Raw genomic sequence first — 18,103 nt, forward strand, 5'->3', positions numbered from 1 at the left:
ACAGATATATTTTTTTAAATATTGTAGGCTATAAATAATCTACTGTGCGTGCCTCTTTTGTCTTATTCACAGTACGAATCATTTAAAGGTTAAATGGCTAGCCTACTTTAAGTTTAAGGTTATGTGTTATTATTAGTCCCCAAGCTCCAGGGAGACAGGTTAACAATATTTTCTCGTGTGCATTACAACATCCTCGCTGCCATCTTTCAATGCTGCACTTGTTACGTTGATGCTTATGAGGAAGTGGTGACAGTTAGTGGCCGCAAGCCCACAGCAGCTTCAGGATCTCAGAGCCGAGGTCCAGTCGTGCACTATGGATACCATCGGTGTCTTGCACACGAATCCGCTGGATGATTACGAGCTGATACATCGTATTGGGAGTGGTACCTACGGGGATGTTTTCAAGGTACCGTTCGTGTCCTCCTTTCATTGCGTGTGAGAGTATTTCCTTGCGAAAAACTTTAAAATTACAAACAGCTTCATGATTTCCTATGCGTCCGCAATGTAAACAAATGTAAATATGCTGGTAATTCAATGATAGCTACGCTGAAACGGTTTGACGTATGGTGACGGTTTTTGCAGGCAGATACTGGATTCGGTTCATTTAGTTTGGTATAAATGTGAACTCGAGGGAGATATAACCAGTTTCATTATTGCATGCTCTGTAAAACCTTGCTCTCATCATCAAAAATCAGTTCGCGTCTAAAATGTGTCAGGTGCTGTAATACTTTGATGTGGCAGTGTAACACAGCAAATGGCTGTTAAACCACAGAAAACCCCCTGGTTTTGCTACAAACGTCCGCGATTTTCAGTTGTTTGGTATTAGCTTGTCTAAACAACATTGCATATTTACAGCTTCCATTGACTTGCACGTTTGCCCATGATTTTGTGTGTTTGTGTGTGTTAAACATGACACGTTTCATCTGTGCAAAATGTGTGACAGTCTGTATACTTTAGCAACAGGAAGCCATAAATAATGTTGGGCAGAGTAAGCACTGTGGGAAATGCAAGACCCATCACGCTCTGCCCACAGTAAAACAGTCCACTGGCAAACAAAATGCCCCCATTCACTACCATTGTAAATCTCAGTACCCATCATCCTTTTACTAAATTAAATGATTTATTGTATTGACTTTCCAAATATGCAGCACCTACCAATTGGCTGTGTCTTACAGTTGCCTAACCACAAACTGACTAGCAACAAACCATCATTACTAATGCCCACAAAGAGGTATCTAACCGTCTGTTTTCATTTTCATAGAAAATTATATCACAGGATGCGAGCAGACAGAACAGGAAAGAAAACAGGAAATGAGTAGTGCAGCAATTTTTTTTCTCTAAATTTCACCTTTCCAGTGTTAGCGGACCCTTCATTGGCTGGTAGTATCACCATGGTTACAAGCAGGCAGCTTCCACCTCCTGGTGACTAGTGTGTATTTATTCTTAGCAGAGGTGGAAAGAGTACTGAAAAATTGTAATTGAGTAAAAGTATCATTACTTTGCCTAAAATCTACTCAGAGTAAAAGTAAAATTACCCATCTCAAAATTTACTCGAGTAAAAGTACGAAATTACTTCATTTAAAATGTAATTTGAGTAAAAGTTACTTCGTTACTTCCAGTTATTTAATGCATGGATGAATCATGAACCAAATTCAGCACAAGTTGTTTTAATCGATTTCAAAGCGTATTTAAGTGCACATCCACACTTGCAAAAAAATCAGCTGGGCTCAGGAACATACTTCCTCACAGCACAAGGACAGTCACAACCTGTACCATAAAGTGCAAACAATTTTCAGTCCTATTGTCCAATAGACAACACTATGATAAGAATAAATAAATTTAAATAACAAATTATTCAAAAAACAAAATGCACACAAAATTAAGTGCCCACAAGATGCCACAAATCAAACTAAAATGCAACAGGATTCCACTACTCACAATAAAATGCCCACAGGATCCCACATCAAAAATTAAAAAATGCTCATAGGATCCCAAAATTTAAAAGTAAGTGCTCACAGGATCCAACTATTCAAAATACAGTGCCCACCGGATCCAACTATTCACAATAAAACGCCCACAGGTTGCCACAACTCAAAATAAAATATAAAATGACCACAGGATCCCACATCTCAAAATAAAACAAAATGCGCACAGGATTCCACAGAACCTGATAGATAGAATATTTAAAGATAGAACAATCTCATCCTTTTGGGAAAAAAAGTGCACCAGATTACAACCTGATTATGACAATGGAAAGGGTGCGCGCAAGGCAAGGCCACGCAATTGGCCTTCAGTTCTAGGACTCAGAAGTTTAAATTTCTGCCCGCATTTAATTTTTCACCATCAATATTTTTTTACTCAGTAATGTGAGGGCGTTCAAATGTAGTGAAGTAAAACTACTTGGGTCAAAATGTACTCGAGTAAAAGTAAAAATTACATATTTCGAAAACTACTCAGAAAATTACAAATTACTCATAAAAAGTACTCAATTACAGTAATGTGAGTAAATGTAATTAGTTACTTTCCACCCCTGATTCTTAGTCAGTAACTGAGTGTCCCCTGAAGGACTGTCTTGCACCGGTTTGCGATTGCATTCCAAAACCCATCATATCTCTAACATAATGTCAGAACATCCCATGCATTTGTGTCCAAATTTAAACAAAACATCTCGTTTTCCTCCAATTTAGCAGTTTCTGTGCTTTCTATTACTATTATTATTCTTTTCCAGTTTTGACCCTTTTGAAGAGCTTTGAAAAAAACCACTTTCAATATTGGTTATTTACAGTGCATGCAACACACCCGGTGTGACTGCTACATAACGTGTGAGCCTAAGCTGTCCTCGCCATTGGCCTGACTCATTCTAGTGTATGCTGACTCGCTGTGTGATAGCTGAGAGACAGGGAGAATACAGTAAGCTGACCATCTCCTCACGAATATAGTAAAAGATTAAATTAGGGTGGCAACACAGAGCTTCTCTTTTCCATAACTTCTCTTTTGTATCGACGTAGGTGTGTCATCGGACCTCTCGGTTCTGTAGGCATCTGCGGCAGACATTGAGACGAAGCTTGAATAAGTCATGACGCATGAGGTTCTGGTGCTATAATGAGAACCCAAGAGCTCATGTCAGAGTCAGAGATGGATATAGTAGTAAATCCCATAATATACAGAGTCTAGCACCCAGGAGAGGAGCCCACCAGGAAACAGATCAAAGATTAAAAATGGTTCAGACAAAAAATAAAAATGGAATAGAAACTGACATTTGTTAGGTGCTAATTATGACTTTTTCTGACACTTTTGGTCTAAAATAAAATAACAAACATTGAAAGTCTTGTCACTAACAGAACTCAAAGCAATTAAAAAGGAGTTTGTAAGTAAAGTGTGGTTAAAATGTAATCAAATAGAATTTGCATTCATTTCTGTGAGATATTTGAATATAAGTGACCATCATCAGGCATTGTCATTATCATTTAAAAATACACAGAACAATAAACGTCCATCAATGTTTTACTTATGTTCATGCAAATACACCTCTCCTTCTCCTCTGAGTGGTCCAGTTTTTTACGGTTTGTTTGCTGATCTCTCTGCAGGCACGTAACATCAGGACATCAGTCATTGCAGCCATTAAAGTGGTCAGACTGGATCCTGGTAAGTCATAAATCTATCTGGCTTGCAACATGCCACATTCCATCCTCATGTTTCTCCGTGAAATATACAACACCTTCTTGTCATAGTAGCTGAGGATCCTCTGGATTGTTTTTATCCAATGGCAGTATTCATGGGATCCACCAAGTGTAATTAACCTGGTCTGAATAACACAGGCAAGCCTTGAACCATGACAGTAAGAGTTGAACAGTGGGATTGTTATACATAATTTGGTTGGCCCATTGGCCAGCTGTTTAATATGCTAGAACGTGAGGACTCATGAATGTTAAAGAAGAGCAAGTGTTTGGTACAGGGCTTCATCAATATCTTTTAAATTCTCACATCAATTCACAGTTTATTGCCCATTTTTTCATATTTTATAGTGAGATGGAGTATAGTAGAATCAAGTGTGTCAACACGTGAACCTCAGCTCATTCAGCTCATCAAAAACCAGCCTTTCATGGACAGTGCCTTAAACACACGGCCTTGCCACAGTATACCAGAGCATGACCCAAGGTGTCATGCCAGGACATCCCATCAGGGCATTACAGCAGGATGTTACACCAAGGTGTTACCCCAGGACTTTACTCCAGGTTGTTGCACCAGGACGTTACGCCAGCACATTACCACAGGGTGTTACACCAGGTCATTACCCCAGGTCGTTACGACAGGACATTACACCAGGACGTTGCCCCAGGGCATTATGCCAGGTCGTTGCCCCAGGGCATTATGCCAGGACATTGCCCCAGGGCATTATGCCAGGACGTTGCCCCAGGGCTTTATGCCAGGGTGTTATGCCAGTGCCAAACACAGTGCTGCACCACACGTTTCAGACCTCACGATGTCACAAAGAAACAACTAAGGCACGTCTCTTTTTCAGGCGATGACATTTCAACCATCCAGCAGGAGATCACCATGATGAGGGAGTGCACTCACAAAAACATCGTGGCCTATTTCGGCAGCTACCTCAAGTGCGTGTCCCCCCCGCCGTTCCTGACCCTCTAAGACCACGTCTGTAATATCAAACCAAAGAGTATGAAAATTCTGACCATGACCCCAACTTCCCACCCCTGACCCCTGACCCCCTGACCCCCTGACCCCAATAGGAACAACAAGCTGTGGATCTGTATGGAGTTCTGCGGTGGAGGATCGCTACAAGACATCTACCACGGTAAAGCGTCCGCTCGCCATTGGCCCGTGTTTCTCCCTCACGCGTCACCGTATCAGCAGTGCTGCTTGTGCGGCTGTCTCAGGTGACTCAGACGCTCCCCCACTGACAGCAGGTTTAGGTTTGACAGCAGGTTTAGGTTTGAGCTGGAGGTAACAGGATGGGAGGGTCCGTTCCACCCCGCAACACCCATCCTGCTGTGGTGACCTTGCAGAGTGTGAAAGTCTATTTTGGTCTGGTACAGTACCGAATGACAGCCAGAGAGCCTGGCTTGGGCGATGGGCCAGCTGTAGTTTTGCACTGTTTTAGTCGCCATGGCAACCCGTATCCTTGCCTACGTGCGACTGACTGTATCAAGTTTTTAAAATTTAATTCGGGATGGGATGATATATTTCCATGTCATGATATTGCTGAGCAAAATGTTCATGATATTTGATATATACTGAAATGGGTAAGAAGCAATAATGCACATTGAAATGTTTTAACCACAAATATTATTTAATTAATATATTTCCTGATTTTTTTTGTTAAACTCAGATTGAAAATTACAAATACTAATTAAATATAATTAAATAAATAGAATTACAAGCAATAAAAACACTGAAATGATCAGAATTGTAATTATGGAAACATGACATGCAGTGACAGGATCGGGGCGTAACACAATGGCAAGACTGGTGGACATACAGGAACTGTTGTGTTTCCCATAAAGAGTTTTTTAACTGATGTTTGACTGTAGCTACACCTTCAGATGGCTCCAGCATTGGTCAGGCCTCTGTCTGGACATTCACTAATCTTAATCCAAAAAGGATTACAGGTGTAACCTGATTTTTCTCTCTCTCAATGAGGACATTGTTATTTTTGCAGTTACTGGCCCTTTGAAAGAGAGGCAGATAGCTTATGTATGCAGGGAGACTCTTCAGGTAAGCACAGCACACATGGCAACCTAATTAAGTCTTATACATGACCATGATGAACATCTCACTAGGCCAAAGTTGGGAGCCATCATGCTGTTAGTATGATTAATGAATCATTAGTGACTACCATGCTGGTCTGAAATCCAGATTAAATTGGAAATTCATTATGCATGTGGTGTATTATTTTAAGATTAGCAATATGGCTGGAGCTGAGGTTTGGGTTGGAATTCGGGTCAGCGATAATGTGCTAGCTGTAATATTACTGGCTCCAGCTATAATCATGCAAAAATAGGATTAATATAATGGTGAGGATTTAGCTTTGAGAAACACTGTTTTATAAATATATCACAATTGCATTGCAGTACTGTATGGCGTACATTCTAATAGTATTTCTCCCTCTGCAGGGGTTACATCATCTACATGAGACGGGGAAAATGCACAGAGATATAAAAGTAAGCCAATTTCAGCCAAGTCTGAACTCCTCATGACATTTAGTGCTTTAGTTTAGCATAACAACAGTAAAGTGTTTTTGTGTTGTGAAGAGGTGAAAATTTCACAAGAGAGTGAGCACTGTGTGTATGTGTGCGTGTGTGTGTGTGTGTGTGTGTGTGTGTGTGTGTGTGTGTGTGTGTGTGTGTGTGTGTGTGTGTGTGTGTTAATGAGTAAGGATCCCGCTGGTCTGGTAGCGTCTGTGCTCATTGTGATCCTTTGCCATCTCACAGGGGGCGAACATTCTTCTGACGGAGCGGGGAGACGTAAAACTAGGTCAGCCGAGGCCTCCTGTGATCTCAGGCAGCTTTGTCCCACAGCCCAGACGCTCCACCCTCAGCCCAGCCACTCTTTAACCCCAGTGTCTCCTCTCCGCTTTCCGCCCTGCAGCTGACTTTGGCGTGGCGGCGGAGATAAACGCATCGGTCGCGAAGAGGAAGTCCTTCATCGGCACGCCGTACTGGTGAGCCGATGCTGAGATGTAGATGCATCACAGGAAACACAGGGTACATGGTCAATCATGGCTGTGTGGAGCGTTGAGTCGATGTTGTCAGATCTCTTTCATAACCCTGCCTTACGAGTTACTCACATGGTTTCAACAGACTTGCAAAACCTTTTCTGCTATTAATAGACATTCAAGATAAACAAATTTGATGAGAAACATTTTTCCCAGCGTGGTGCATCAAAACAGCACTGCCCTGTGTCCCGGGGCTGCTCCCTGGGTGGGTGGGATGGCATTACTTCTTCCCCTGTCAATCACAGTGGTAATGACCAATGAACGTCTCTGTTCTCATACATCCTGACCAGGGAGCTTAGTGTATTCCTCCAAGCGCGTTCAGCTGTGCTGGGATGCGGTGTTTGATGCGGTTTGGTGGGGCATCGCTTGTCTCAGAGGAAGCATGCCCTTGCTACACCCTTCAGGGTTGGTAAATGTAACATAACAGAGGAAATGTAGCTAGCTGGTCCAAGTTCCGGGTGACTAGCGCTCTGTAGCTAAAGCAGTCCAAAGTTTTGAGGCTATTTGCATGTCATTACAGTACGTACCCATAGTCACGCAAAGCAAGCAAAGCTTCCATTACCTTCCTTCTTCTGGAGGGACCATGTTTACTCACAGAGGGTGGTGTTGATGGAGGGTGGTGTTGACGGAGGGTGGTGTCTCTCTGTGACCTTTGCCTCAGGATGGCCCCGGAGGTGGCAGCCGTGGAGAGGAAAGGTGGATATAACCAGCTGTGTGATATCTGGGCGGTGGGCATCACGGCCATAGAGCTAGCGGAGCTACAGCCGCCAATGTTTGATCTCCACCCTATGAGGTGAGGATAATCTCATGTGCAGGTACCACACACACAGTTACAAACAATATTTTAGATATTTAGTAATATGGTCACAGAGCCATCCCCCATGTCTGGCAGACAGTCGTGAGGAAGCTTTAGCATCAGATAATACATCGGAAAACAAATTTGCTAAGTGTCATTTGAAAGAAGAAGTGGTGCGGCACAATTGCTGCGTTCAACATAAAGTAAAAGTAATGTGAGCTGATGTGAACGTGCCTTGCTGGGTTCTTCTCTCTCAGGGCCTTGATGCTGATGTCCAAAAGCAGCTTCCAACCACCAAAGCTGAAGGAGAAGGCCAAATGGTAACTATGGAGACGAGGGCCAGACATTTTAGCCCACACGTTTTCATTTGGCCTCGGGGTAAGAGCGTGTGCTGCTCCTGTGTCGCACAGGTCCGCGGATCTCCACAACTTCATCAAGCAGGCGCTCACGAAGAGTCCACGCAAGAGGCCGACGGCCGAGAGACTGCTGCAGGTGGAGCTCCCCTTTCCCGCATGCACACCGCCCTTTTTTATCGAACCGCGCCGGCAGGCCTGCCACAGAGGTCGCCAAACTTTGCCAGCCAAAAAGGTCGTTCGGGTTTTACCCTTGATAACAGAAGCACTTGGGTTTGTGTATGACAGGGCACACGTTTATTATAGTAAGTAATTATGTTAATCTCTCTCAATCTCTCTGTCTCTCCCAGCATGCTTTCGTCACCCAGCTGTTGACTCGTAACCTGGTCATCGAGTTGCTGGACACTGCCAACAACCCAGACCTGCAGCACTCGCAGACCATGGACGACTGCGATCTTGAGGTGCAATGATTTATTCTTTCTTCAACTGACTTCATGTGTCACTTATCATACTGCAAAACACTGTTATTAGCAACTCAAATGCTACTGGAACCCAGATATTTGACAGAACTTAAATGGAATGACCAGAATGAAACTCAAAGGCTTATTAGGCCAAAGAAGACAAATCTGGTACACATGTATTGCATTAGTTGAGTCTATGGCTTGAATGCATGCTCTTTGGTCTTTAAATATTTAAGCTGTATCTTGTGTATGGGGGGGGTTATTATTTGTGTTCACAGACGTGCAGTGCTTTTCCTGATAAGATTACATCTTTAGGAAAACACCTACCTGTCCACAGAACTCTTTCTGAGGAGCAGTGTAAGCATATGATTACTTTCATTATGTTTATGGCCTGTAATATGTGCCTAACTCAAATGCTGCAGTCCTTGATATGTAAAACACTCTCTTACCTCTTGCTGCCTCAAAATGCTGAGACAATATTACTCCTGAAACTTCAGTCTGATGAACTGGAGGTGTTAAAAAGCCCATTTCTCTATTTCACCCTGGTTCCCAGTGCCTCCCATCCACTTCTTAGTATAATTGAGTAAGACGGACAAGTGCTACAAATGCCCGTTTCAATTACATTTCAATTGCATTTCAATTACAGTTCAATTACATCTCAATTAACAGCCTAGAATAACTGGGCTCCATCTGTTTCTGCCAATGGAAAGCTAAGTGCTGGATGGCACTGCCGAGATGGCAGAGGAGTAGTGGGTTGGCAGCACTAGTGCGAGTGCCTCCATGTGGCAGCCGGCTCGGCGGGACACTGAAGGGTTACCGCGGCCGTGTTCCGAGGATGACGGCATGCACTGGTGCCAAGGCTGACGGGACACTCTTCACCATTGTATCTGAGCGTGCCCACTCATACGACATGAATGGGTGCAGTGTCCGTGTGTAAGTGTGTGTGTGTGTCCGTGTGTGTCCGTGTGTGTGTGTGTCCGTGTGTGTGTGTGTGTGTGTGTGTGTGTGCGTGCATAGTCGGGTGGGAGGCAGTATTTCGAACATGCACATCTGCGTCGGTGTCACGGTGTTGTACACAATGTTATTTTTGTTGTCGTCGAGTACCAGCAGGACAACTATGCATGAGTTCCCTGTGGTTCTGTTCACTTCCGTCTCCAGTTGACCACGTGAAGTTTGGACCACCCATGCGGAAGGAGACTGACCCATGTCCGGATCCGCTGGTGAGGATTGCAGCTCTGATGCAAGCTTGGTCTTGGTTAAGTCAACTAAACCTCCATTAGGTCCACATAAAACAGCAGATTACATTATTTTTACTTCTCCTAGGTTTTCCAAGAAAAGTCCTTATGTTGAGAATGATTCACGTAAGAAAGAGATTTGGTGAAATATCATATTTATGTTCCTTGTTAGGGATCATATGATGACTGGAGCTCCATTGGAGATGAGAAGGAATCTCCGTAAGTCCTGCTTCCTCAAACAACGTTTGGTAGTGACTGATGACAGCCAATATATTTTGACAGATATGTTTTGAGTTGTGTTTCGTTCATGGTTTATTGCAGGAGTCTGCTGGAGTGTGTTGAGGAAGCTTTGCTCGAGAGGTGAGAGAGTAATTTAACCCAAATGTCCGTAAGCCCATACACACACACACACACACACTTATTCCAACGCCCTTCCTCTCTCTCATTCTCCCTCCTACTGACACACTTCACACCAGTTCCTTTCTACCCTGTCATCATCTGCACACGTTTAAATCCACAGTTCCCAACCTCCAGCGCTGAGCATTACCTGAGCCCTGGAGCCTTTACTTTGGAGCCTTTACTTCTCTTAGACACTGCTGGATCCTGTGTGCTTCCCCCTCCTGCTGTTCTTTATAGACTCTACTACACTTTTGAGTGCTACTGCACTGTTATGATCATTTGTTGCACTATTGAGCTTCTCACTTTATTTTGTGTTCGTTATTTTGTGCTGTGGATTTTAAAGAACTGACGTTACCATCTACTTCGCCCGCTCTCTCAATTCCTCACGTAACAGACCGGCGTGTGTTGTGGCAAATGCCAAACGGAACTACAGTTTTTGAGCCCAGCTACAGTACTTATGTACAGCCAATGTAGATTATAAAACCATTTCTGATCCAAAACGCTCTACTGAAAAGCGCATTTCTGAAAGAATACGAAGGTCAGCGGTTTGGTTCAGGTGACATCCAGTAGAATTCTGATAAATATTTTAATTTTTAAATGATCTAGCGTCTCATTTGAATTGTTTTTCAGGAGCTTAACAATGAAGAGAGTACCCTCAGCTGAGGTAGGAATTTTTCTATTTTTCTACTTGCAGACATTATCCACAAGACAATGACCTGTACTCCCTATGTTTTCAATGTACAGCACTCCTCAAATGAAGAAGACAAGTATGGCACAGTAAAGAGGGCGGTGACGCCATCGCTGCCAGCCAATCAAGATAAAAAAGCTTCCACTCCAGGGCCGGATTCTTGCCCTCTCATTGGATCCACCCCCCACACAGACACTAACCCCACCCTTCTTAATGAATCGGCTTTGCCGGTTGGCTCAACACTCCATGACCTCCCTATCTTCGCAAACTCCACCCTCTTCACTGAGTCTTCTTTCTTCAATGATTCCCCCAGCCTGGGATCCCTCTGCACAACACCAACTGATGGTAAGACTCAAACCATGAAGCTACCACATAATTACCCCAGTCATTTGTATATCAAAAACCCAAAATGTCCTGCAAAAGACCACTGCACAAGCTCCCATGTGTTTACAATCCTCAGAGGCAACGTTGTCCAAGAGAAAACCCTTGGGATGATAGGCAATCTGTTGAAATGTAAACACTAATGTAGTTCTTATGGGGAATAGGTTTGATACCTCAAGGCACTGTTGCCGTGGAGCCAGGAGGAAAGAGGGGGCACTCTCCACCCCGACAGCCCCTCTCCCCTGAATGGAGCACGCTCCGAAGAAAAGCAGAAGACTCTGTGAGCAAACGTCTTTTTGAATTATATTTATAAGCACCCACCTTATATGGACTTCCTGTTGATGGTATCTCCCATGTACACATATGGATTTCCTGTTGATGGCATCTTGCATGTGCACTCTTCTGTAATTAAGAAAAGTGTTTTCCAGGCAAAACCAAATTAAGTCAAATTGGAAAAGGAGAACAAACGTAACACTTGAACTTAATAATTACATTAAAGTTATGACGGGACCCAGTAGAGAACCCAGAGGATCCTCTAATATAAGATTATCAGATGTAGAGAACTTCCTTGTTATGCTTTCCTTTGCTTTGTTTTTATTGCAGAGAGGTGTTCATGGACTACCACCTACACCTCAAGTACATGTAAGCCAAATCTGCTGCCTTATCCGTATCATCAAGAAAACAGCTTACTTTACTTTCGATTTAGAATGTCAGGAAATGCTATGAATATCTCAGAATATGTCCTGTATTCTAGATGGGGGCTTGTTTCTCCAAAGTCTTCAATGGGTGTCCCTTGAAGAGTCACTGTGCTGTTACATGGGTTCTACCCAAGACAAGAGGTACAGTTTGTTTCCAGTATAACAGTTAATGCTTGACATTAGAGTTTCTCTTCAGTGTTACAGAGGACATGTTTGACTTCCTACCCCACAGACCAGCACATGATCCTGGGTGCTGAGGAGGGCATCTACACTCTCAACCTCAACGAGCTCCATGAGGACACTATAGAGAAGGTCCCATTGATTTAACCTGCTTATCCAGTAATATAGCACCAGTGCTTGTGACATCAAAAAAAGTGATGAGTGAAAATAGATAATTCTCACTGATTATGGACTGCGATTGCTACTGTGCATGCCGCTGTCATACAGATACGATCACGCTGGGTAATATTTGTGTCTCTGTTTATGTTCGTGCAGTTGCTCCCACAAAGGTGCAGCTGGTTGTACGTCATGAACAACGTGCTGATGTCCGTCTCGGGTACGTCTCGCTGTCCCGACGCGTGAGAATGCGTACCGCAACAACGACCCTGGTGACCCCTGACCCTCCTTTTCATGCATCTGCAGGAAAGTCCTCCCAGTTGACCTCCCACAGCCTGCCTGCGCTGTTTGAACACCGTGCCAACCTACAGCGTCGCCAAGGTCACCTGTCAATCAACGCGCATCGCCTGAGCACCAGAATTAACTCTAGGTCTGCTCAGCTTACACACAAACATGACATACACGTTCAGTGCTTTGGCCTTGTCATTATATCTACATAAACACACATAACTAAACCTATACCCATGATAGACCAGCTAATGGCTAAAAAACACCCAGTTCTTGTTAGCTAAGATTAAGATTACTATTGAGTACTATTGGGCTACTCTAAGCAAACAGATTATTCACAAAAAATCTTTATGTATGTATGCTGTGTCAGAAGAAACACCAGTCTTTTGCCTACAGGAAGTATGCCATGTCTGTGAAGATCCCGGACACCAAGGGGTGTAGACGGTGCAGCGTAGGTGAGGCCACCACACACACTCAGTGGGAACAATGTGTTTTGACTGCACTGCGTCTCCTAGCCTGATGTCCCTCCCTGTCCCAGTAAGGAACCCGTACACGGACAGCGTGTTCCTCTGTGCCGCCGTGCCGAGTGGCCTGGTGCTTTTAATGTGGTACGAACCCCTGCAGAAGTTCATGCAGCTCAAGGTAAGGAGGAGATTCGAGATGGTGAAGGGGGCGTCATGCTGTTTGCAGAAATACCCTTGTTGGAAGTTACAGGTTCTTTGTATGAGGCTTATTTGTGGCTATTTTTTTTTTGCCTTTTCATTTCTGTTGTATTCCTACCATCCTTCTGTAAATTACTTTGCCTCATCTCTCTCTCTCTCTCTCTCTCTCTCTCTCTCGCCCCTAGCACATACCTCTCAGCCTGCCTGAGTCTCTGCCCATCTTTGAGCTGTTGGTGCAGGAGTCCGAGGAGCTTCCACAAGTGTGTGTGGGAGTGCACCGCAGTCGGCCCAGCACGGACCCGGCCAGTGAACAGCTTCACTTTGACATCATCCATCTCGACGACACACCTCACGCACAGCCCGGTATGCTCACACACACACACACACACACACACACACACACACACACACACACACACACACACACACACATGTGCAAAACAATATAACCTGTCATCAAATGTACAAATGTACTGAAGAAGACCTATGGCGAAATTCCATATCATACTACAGACTACAGAATACATTGTGTGCAGTAAAGATGCCATTTTGATTACAAGGTGTATCTAAGATTAAACATGCCTGTTCCTTCAGCTGACAAGATTCATTTGGCTTCACAGATGGTGAATCCCTGGAAGTGAAACAAGTAACTCAGCTGGACAGAGACACCGTCCTCGTAGCTCTGGAAAGTATGTTGTTTACTCTGAAAGACTTTAAACATCCGATTAAATAGGTATCAAGTGCGGTGGGGAGAAAAATATGCAAATTACCCTTTGGCATGCTCACTGGGGACTTGAATGCAGACATCTGTAATGTTGCTTGGTGACAACACCTGTTGTAAAAAGCACTGTATACAGTAAAGGCTCTACTTCCCTACAGAGACAGTGAAAGCGGTGAATCTGCAGGGTATCCCCAGTAAAAGCATGGCCCCCGGCCTGACCTTCACCTTCTCCATTCAGACCATGGGTGAGTGCGGGGGGCGCCAGATCTTGGCTGGTTCCCCTGATAACATAATGAAAAGCAGAGTCGATGGAGATCTGCCTTTATTGCGACGTTTCGAATGCTGACAGCGAACGTGACCTCAAAGCCTTCGCTTACCACAGCGTTGTCTCTACATTGCTGGCACCTATCAGGTGTGTGTAAGTTGCTGTCTCTCTGCAGTGTGTTTGCAGGATAGCGTCCTCGCGTTTTGGAAACACGGTCTCAGGGGGCGGAGCATACAAAGCAACGAGGTGTGCATAAATGTCAGTCAAAGTGGTTTCCTAGGCACAGAGAAGTGGGAGGGATAACTCCATGAAATGCTTTATTGTTTCTGCGCAGGTCACCCAGGAGATCACAGACGAGAGCCGTGTCTTCCGTGTCTTGGGGACGAACAGGTATACTCTCTAAAGTATCAAGAGCGGTGATGAATGATCTTTGCATGAGTGTTTATCAGCTCCGGTCCATATGTCTCTCCTGCCAGTCCATGTTTTTGGTCTGTCCCGGCTTCTAGCACACATGAACCAAGCAATAAGGCCTGCTGACTTCCTCTGACAGACCTGGGTTACAGTGAAAATGTGGACCGTCCGGAGGACCTAGCGGCCTGGATTGTAAAGGACCGCTTTGAAGACTGAAATGTTGTCTCCTGTTCTGTCCTTAAGGGATATCATCTTGCAGAGCACGCCCACCGATGACCCGTCTGCCATGAGCAACCTGTATATCCTCACAGGCCACGAGAGCAGCTACTGACTCGAGCCAGCAACCCTGGAAGATGCCCTGACATTGAAGATGGAGGGGGGTCTGGGGCAACTCTCTCCTCCACCACGGATAAAGGAATGACCTCTGACCCATGGAAAGGAGAGGGATCAGGCACCAGCGGCCCTGACGGAGACGGGGGGCGGAGGGAAAGCACGGACGTCCCTGCCAGAACCTCCACCCAAGCACTGCACTACGGAGAGGCCGAGTAGAGACAGACCAGCTATGCCTGAAGACAGCAAAAATACTTTTTGTTTGTTAGAGACATGGGGTTGGTTATTAGGGGGGTGTTATGGGTGGAGGCAGAGATGATAGGCGGCTGACGGCTGACGACTTGAAGGATGGACAGTTCCACATAGCCTATTGCAGCGTTTGTCGTGGTCTGCAGTTTGCCGACACTGGGACTGACATTGTCCTGCCGTTCAGGGCTGTCATCACTTTGTGGCATATGATGTAAGATATGCGTGCGTCAGAGATGGAGCTGACTCTCTGGTAAGAGAAGCAACATTGTTCCGTGCTCTGTGAGACTAATAAGGTAATTGGCCATTGCACTGTGAATCCCAAAAATGTGATCATGTACATAGTCAGAATCAACAAAGTAGATTAAATCACATACATAAGCCAGTATTAGAACTGTATTGAGTATAATGGTGGTGCCTCTATTGTTTTTTTATTCTAAAGACTACTGTAAATAGATGGAAAAAATCTGAAACTCTAATAAAACTGACAAAATGCTAAATCAAAATCAGTTGTCAAAATGCATAACAGGAGAGAAGTAAACATATTTAATGCCTGGAGAGATCCTTATTGCGGCAGGCATACAGCCCAAATTATATGTCGGCGCTAGATGGCGCCATTTTATATTAACGTAGCGTTACGGTTGCTGCACCATCCCTTTTTATAGAGGAGCTTTGCAGCAGGAAGTTCAGTGTTCGAACGAGCAACAACACAATAGGCGCATCTTTAAAAGATTCAGTTTTAATACAGAGCGATGCAGGATTTTTCCTCCCAAGTGTAGCCAACAGGCCTAAACTGAAAATACGACTTGCGTCAGTTGGCTTTTTTAAACGCTGCTAATCTACGAACAAATACGAAGGGAGTATTCTGCCCTCGCACGAGGTTTAAGCTGCTTGCGATAAACAATTTAGCTGAATCTTTTTTGATGATGAATTGTCTCCTTTTAAAATGTCATTAGAAGTCGGTTGTTTATCGTTCAGGCAGCCCTATGCAGGCCTTGTTTTGAATGGAGTGAAGTCTATAGAAACGCGCTGGCGCCCTCTGCTGGCAGAAATGAAAAACTGCACTCTTGCGATACATATAGCGCAGAACGATTGGGAAGGTGATGACTGGAGAAATATCCTTACGCAGACGCTAGGAATGACACACTCGCAAGTTGAAGAACTTTTGGAGTCCGGGGAAAGGTTTGGACGTGGTGTTGTTGCAGGTGAGAACGACCCTCTGCGGCATGTCACGTATTAGACTGCTATTTATACACACTGCTATTTATACGGAGCAGTGTGATAGGTTATAAGGCATTAGCAGACATTGAGACACAACAGATTTGTTAAAAGCTTCAGTATTGTTCATATATTTTTGCAACCGTTGCTTAGGTCTTGTGGATGTTGGGGAAACATGGAATTGTTCTGAAGATGTCTCTCCAGAGCAAATGAGGGAACTGGAGAAAGCGGCTTGCCTGACAGGACTCGCACAGAAATATCTCACGAGACTGTCTAACCCGCGCTGGCTCACGGAGCCGCTGTATTCAAGAGGACATAAAAACATATGGACAGTAAACATCCCGGGACACCTACTGCCATCTGCCCCCGTCGAATACACATAGAGGGCACAAAATGAGTTACTAATTGGCTTGTGATGGTTAGCAAGAAAAGATCACCTGCAATTTGTTTATATGTTTGGTTGATTTTGTGTGTTTTTGTTTTGTTTTACAGTGGCTCCAAATATAATGGATTCTTACTTGACCAATAAATCACTTGTCAAAACAAACACTGCTGCAAAATCATTTTATTATGAATGTAGAAGTAATGTTGGGATATAGTGTTTAGAGTTGAACAGAGAATGAGTGAAAGTTCTACTGTCTGTCTGCGTGGCTATCGATCTGAGGGCTCTCGGTGGGCAGAAGGTTGTGTCCACAGCTGGGGCAAGTCTGATCCACTGCACTGGGTGGTAGGTCGACTGTAGGAGCCTGTCCAGATGCCAGGAGCCAGGGGGTGCTCAGTGAGATCCAGCCAGCCAGAGCGGCCTGGAGTTGGGCTCGGCTCGGTTTTTTAGTCCTGGAGCCTTGGACCAAGCAGGTCATTTCAATCAGGATGGAGAGTGATCGGGGCAGGATAGCATTCATGATGTTCTCAAATGAGGAGGAGGAGGTGGAGGTTCTGGGTAGCTTGTTCTTGAGGCTGAGGTCCAGAGGTAAGTCGGGTGCGTCGAGGCTCGCCATTCGTCATTGGAGGATTGTTGAGGGAGGAGCTTCTGGAAAACAGACCGTATGATCGTCCACGTGGCTGGAGGCTAGTTTGCTCTTGACCCGAACGCGACGCTTTTTGACAACGGATTCCCGGACAAGCGTTTGAAATGCTTCTTCCTCCAAGTAAGCGCGAAGTTCGCTGTCGCTCGCTTCGTCAAGGTCTTGAAGGGTCGGAGCGCAGGTGGATGTCGGTCCCGATGCCGCACGTTTTCGGGTCGCAGTCCTGTGGGTAGCCGAATTTTCAGAGCCGTTAGACATGTCTCTATCTCGCTGACCGTCGGTGATAACAGTATTTGCTTTTCTTTCCGAAAGGTCACTGATTATTTAGTGATTTGGATCGATGTAGTTTAAGAAGTTTGTCAGATTTAAACAATATCGTAGGATTCCGTGTAGTTATGTTGTATATCAAATGATAAGAGTACTATGATGTATCAGCGGGTTGCCATAGGAACAACGTTCACATACACTTGGCCTTAATATTCCAATTCCATCAATCACTCCAGCACACCAGCATTTTACCAGTGTTAAAACAAATTATTAAATGTTGTATAGAAACCTTTGAGAAATGTGGCTGTTTAATGTAATATTTCTCCAGTAAGATGGTTCCTTGGCCTAATTTAAAGTAGTTAAATTACTACTCTTTAAAGTAATAGTGATGAAAATGAATTTAAATCTGTGGCCAGTCATGTCATTGCTTTTATTATTTATCATATATTTGTTTATCTGAGTGTAAGCCATGGCTTGCATTGTCGCGGCTGTCAGCTACAATTAATACAGACTATGTTAACCAATTATAGACGTTTATATTTGTCAGTACAACATTCAGGCATCCACTTTATTCTCACCACGAATAAAGT

At 44.3% G+C, this 18,103-nt stretch overlaps 2 protein-coding genes across 2 annotated transcripts; both read left to right on the forward strand.

Annotated features, from left to right (window-relative positions):
- The first annotated feature begins 214 nt into the window (after positions 1 to 214).
- Positions 215 to 15,473, forward strand: map4k6 (mitogen-activated protein kinase kinase kinase kinase 6). Its single transcript, XM_076979695.1, has 32 exons — positions 215 to 406; positions 3,588 to 3,645; positions 4,523 to 4,613; positions 4,749 to 4,813; positions 5,678 to 5,733; positions 6,132 to 6,179; positions 6,450 to 6,492; positions 6,607 to 6,679; positions 7,395 to 7,526; positions 7,787 to 7,849; positions 7,940 to 8,021; positions 8,233 to 8,343; positions 8,622 to 8,700; positions 9,502 to 9,563; positions 9,751 to 9,797; positions 9,900 to 9,938; positions 10,608 to 10,641; positions 10,722 to 11,010; positions 11,211 to 11,326; positions 11,650 to 11,688; positions 11,801 to 11,885; positions 11,977 to 12,056; positions 12,240 to 12,300; positions 12,387 to 12,510; positions 12,765 to 12,823; positions 12,907 to 13,010; positions 13,216 to 13,393; positions 13,651 to 13,719; positions 13,910 to 13,996; positions 14,192 to 14,262; positions 14,351 to 14,406; positions 14,671 to 15,473. The coding sequence occupies exons 1-32, from the start codon at positions 314 to 316 to the stop codon at positions 14,756 to 14,758; spliced, it is 2,682 nt and encodes an 893-aa protein (XP_076835810.1). The 5' UTR covers positions 215 to 313; the 3' UTR covers positions 14,759 to 15,473.
- A 204-nt stretch (positions 15,474 to 15,677) lies between these two features.
- Positions 15,678 to 16,768, forward strand: LOC143481619 (protein EOLA1). Its single transcript, XM_076979696.1, has 2 exons — positions 15,678 to 16,208; positions 16,375 to 16,768. Exons 1-2 carry the CDS (start codon positions 15,950 to 15,952, stop codon positions 16,602 to 16,604), a joined length of 489 nt encoding a protein of 162 aa, XP_076835811.1. The 5' UTR covers positions 15,678 to 15,949; the 3' UTR covers positions 16,605 to 16,768.
- The last annotated feature ends 1,335 nt before the right edge of the window (positions 16,769 to 18,103 follow it).

The sequence above is a fragment of the Brachyhypopomus gauderio genome, chromosome 18, assembly GCF_052324685.1.
Source record: "Brachyhypopomus gauderio isolate BG-103 chromosome 18, BGAUD_0.2, whole genome shotgun sequence".
Lineage (NCBI taxonomy): Eukaryota > Metazoa > Chordata > Actinopteri > Gymnotiformes > Hypopomidae > Brachyhypopomus > Brachyhypopomus gauderio.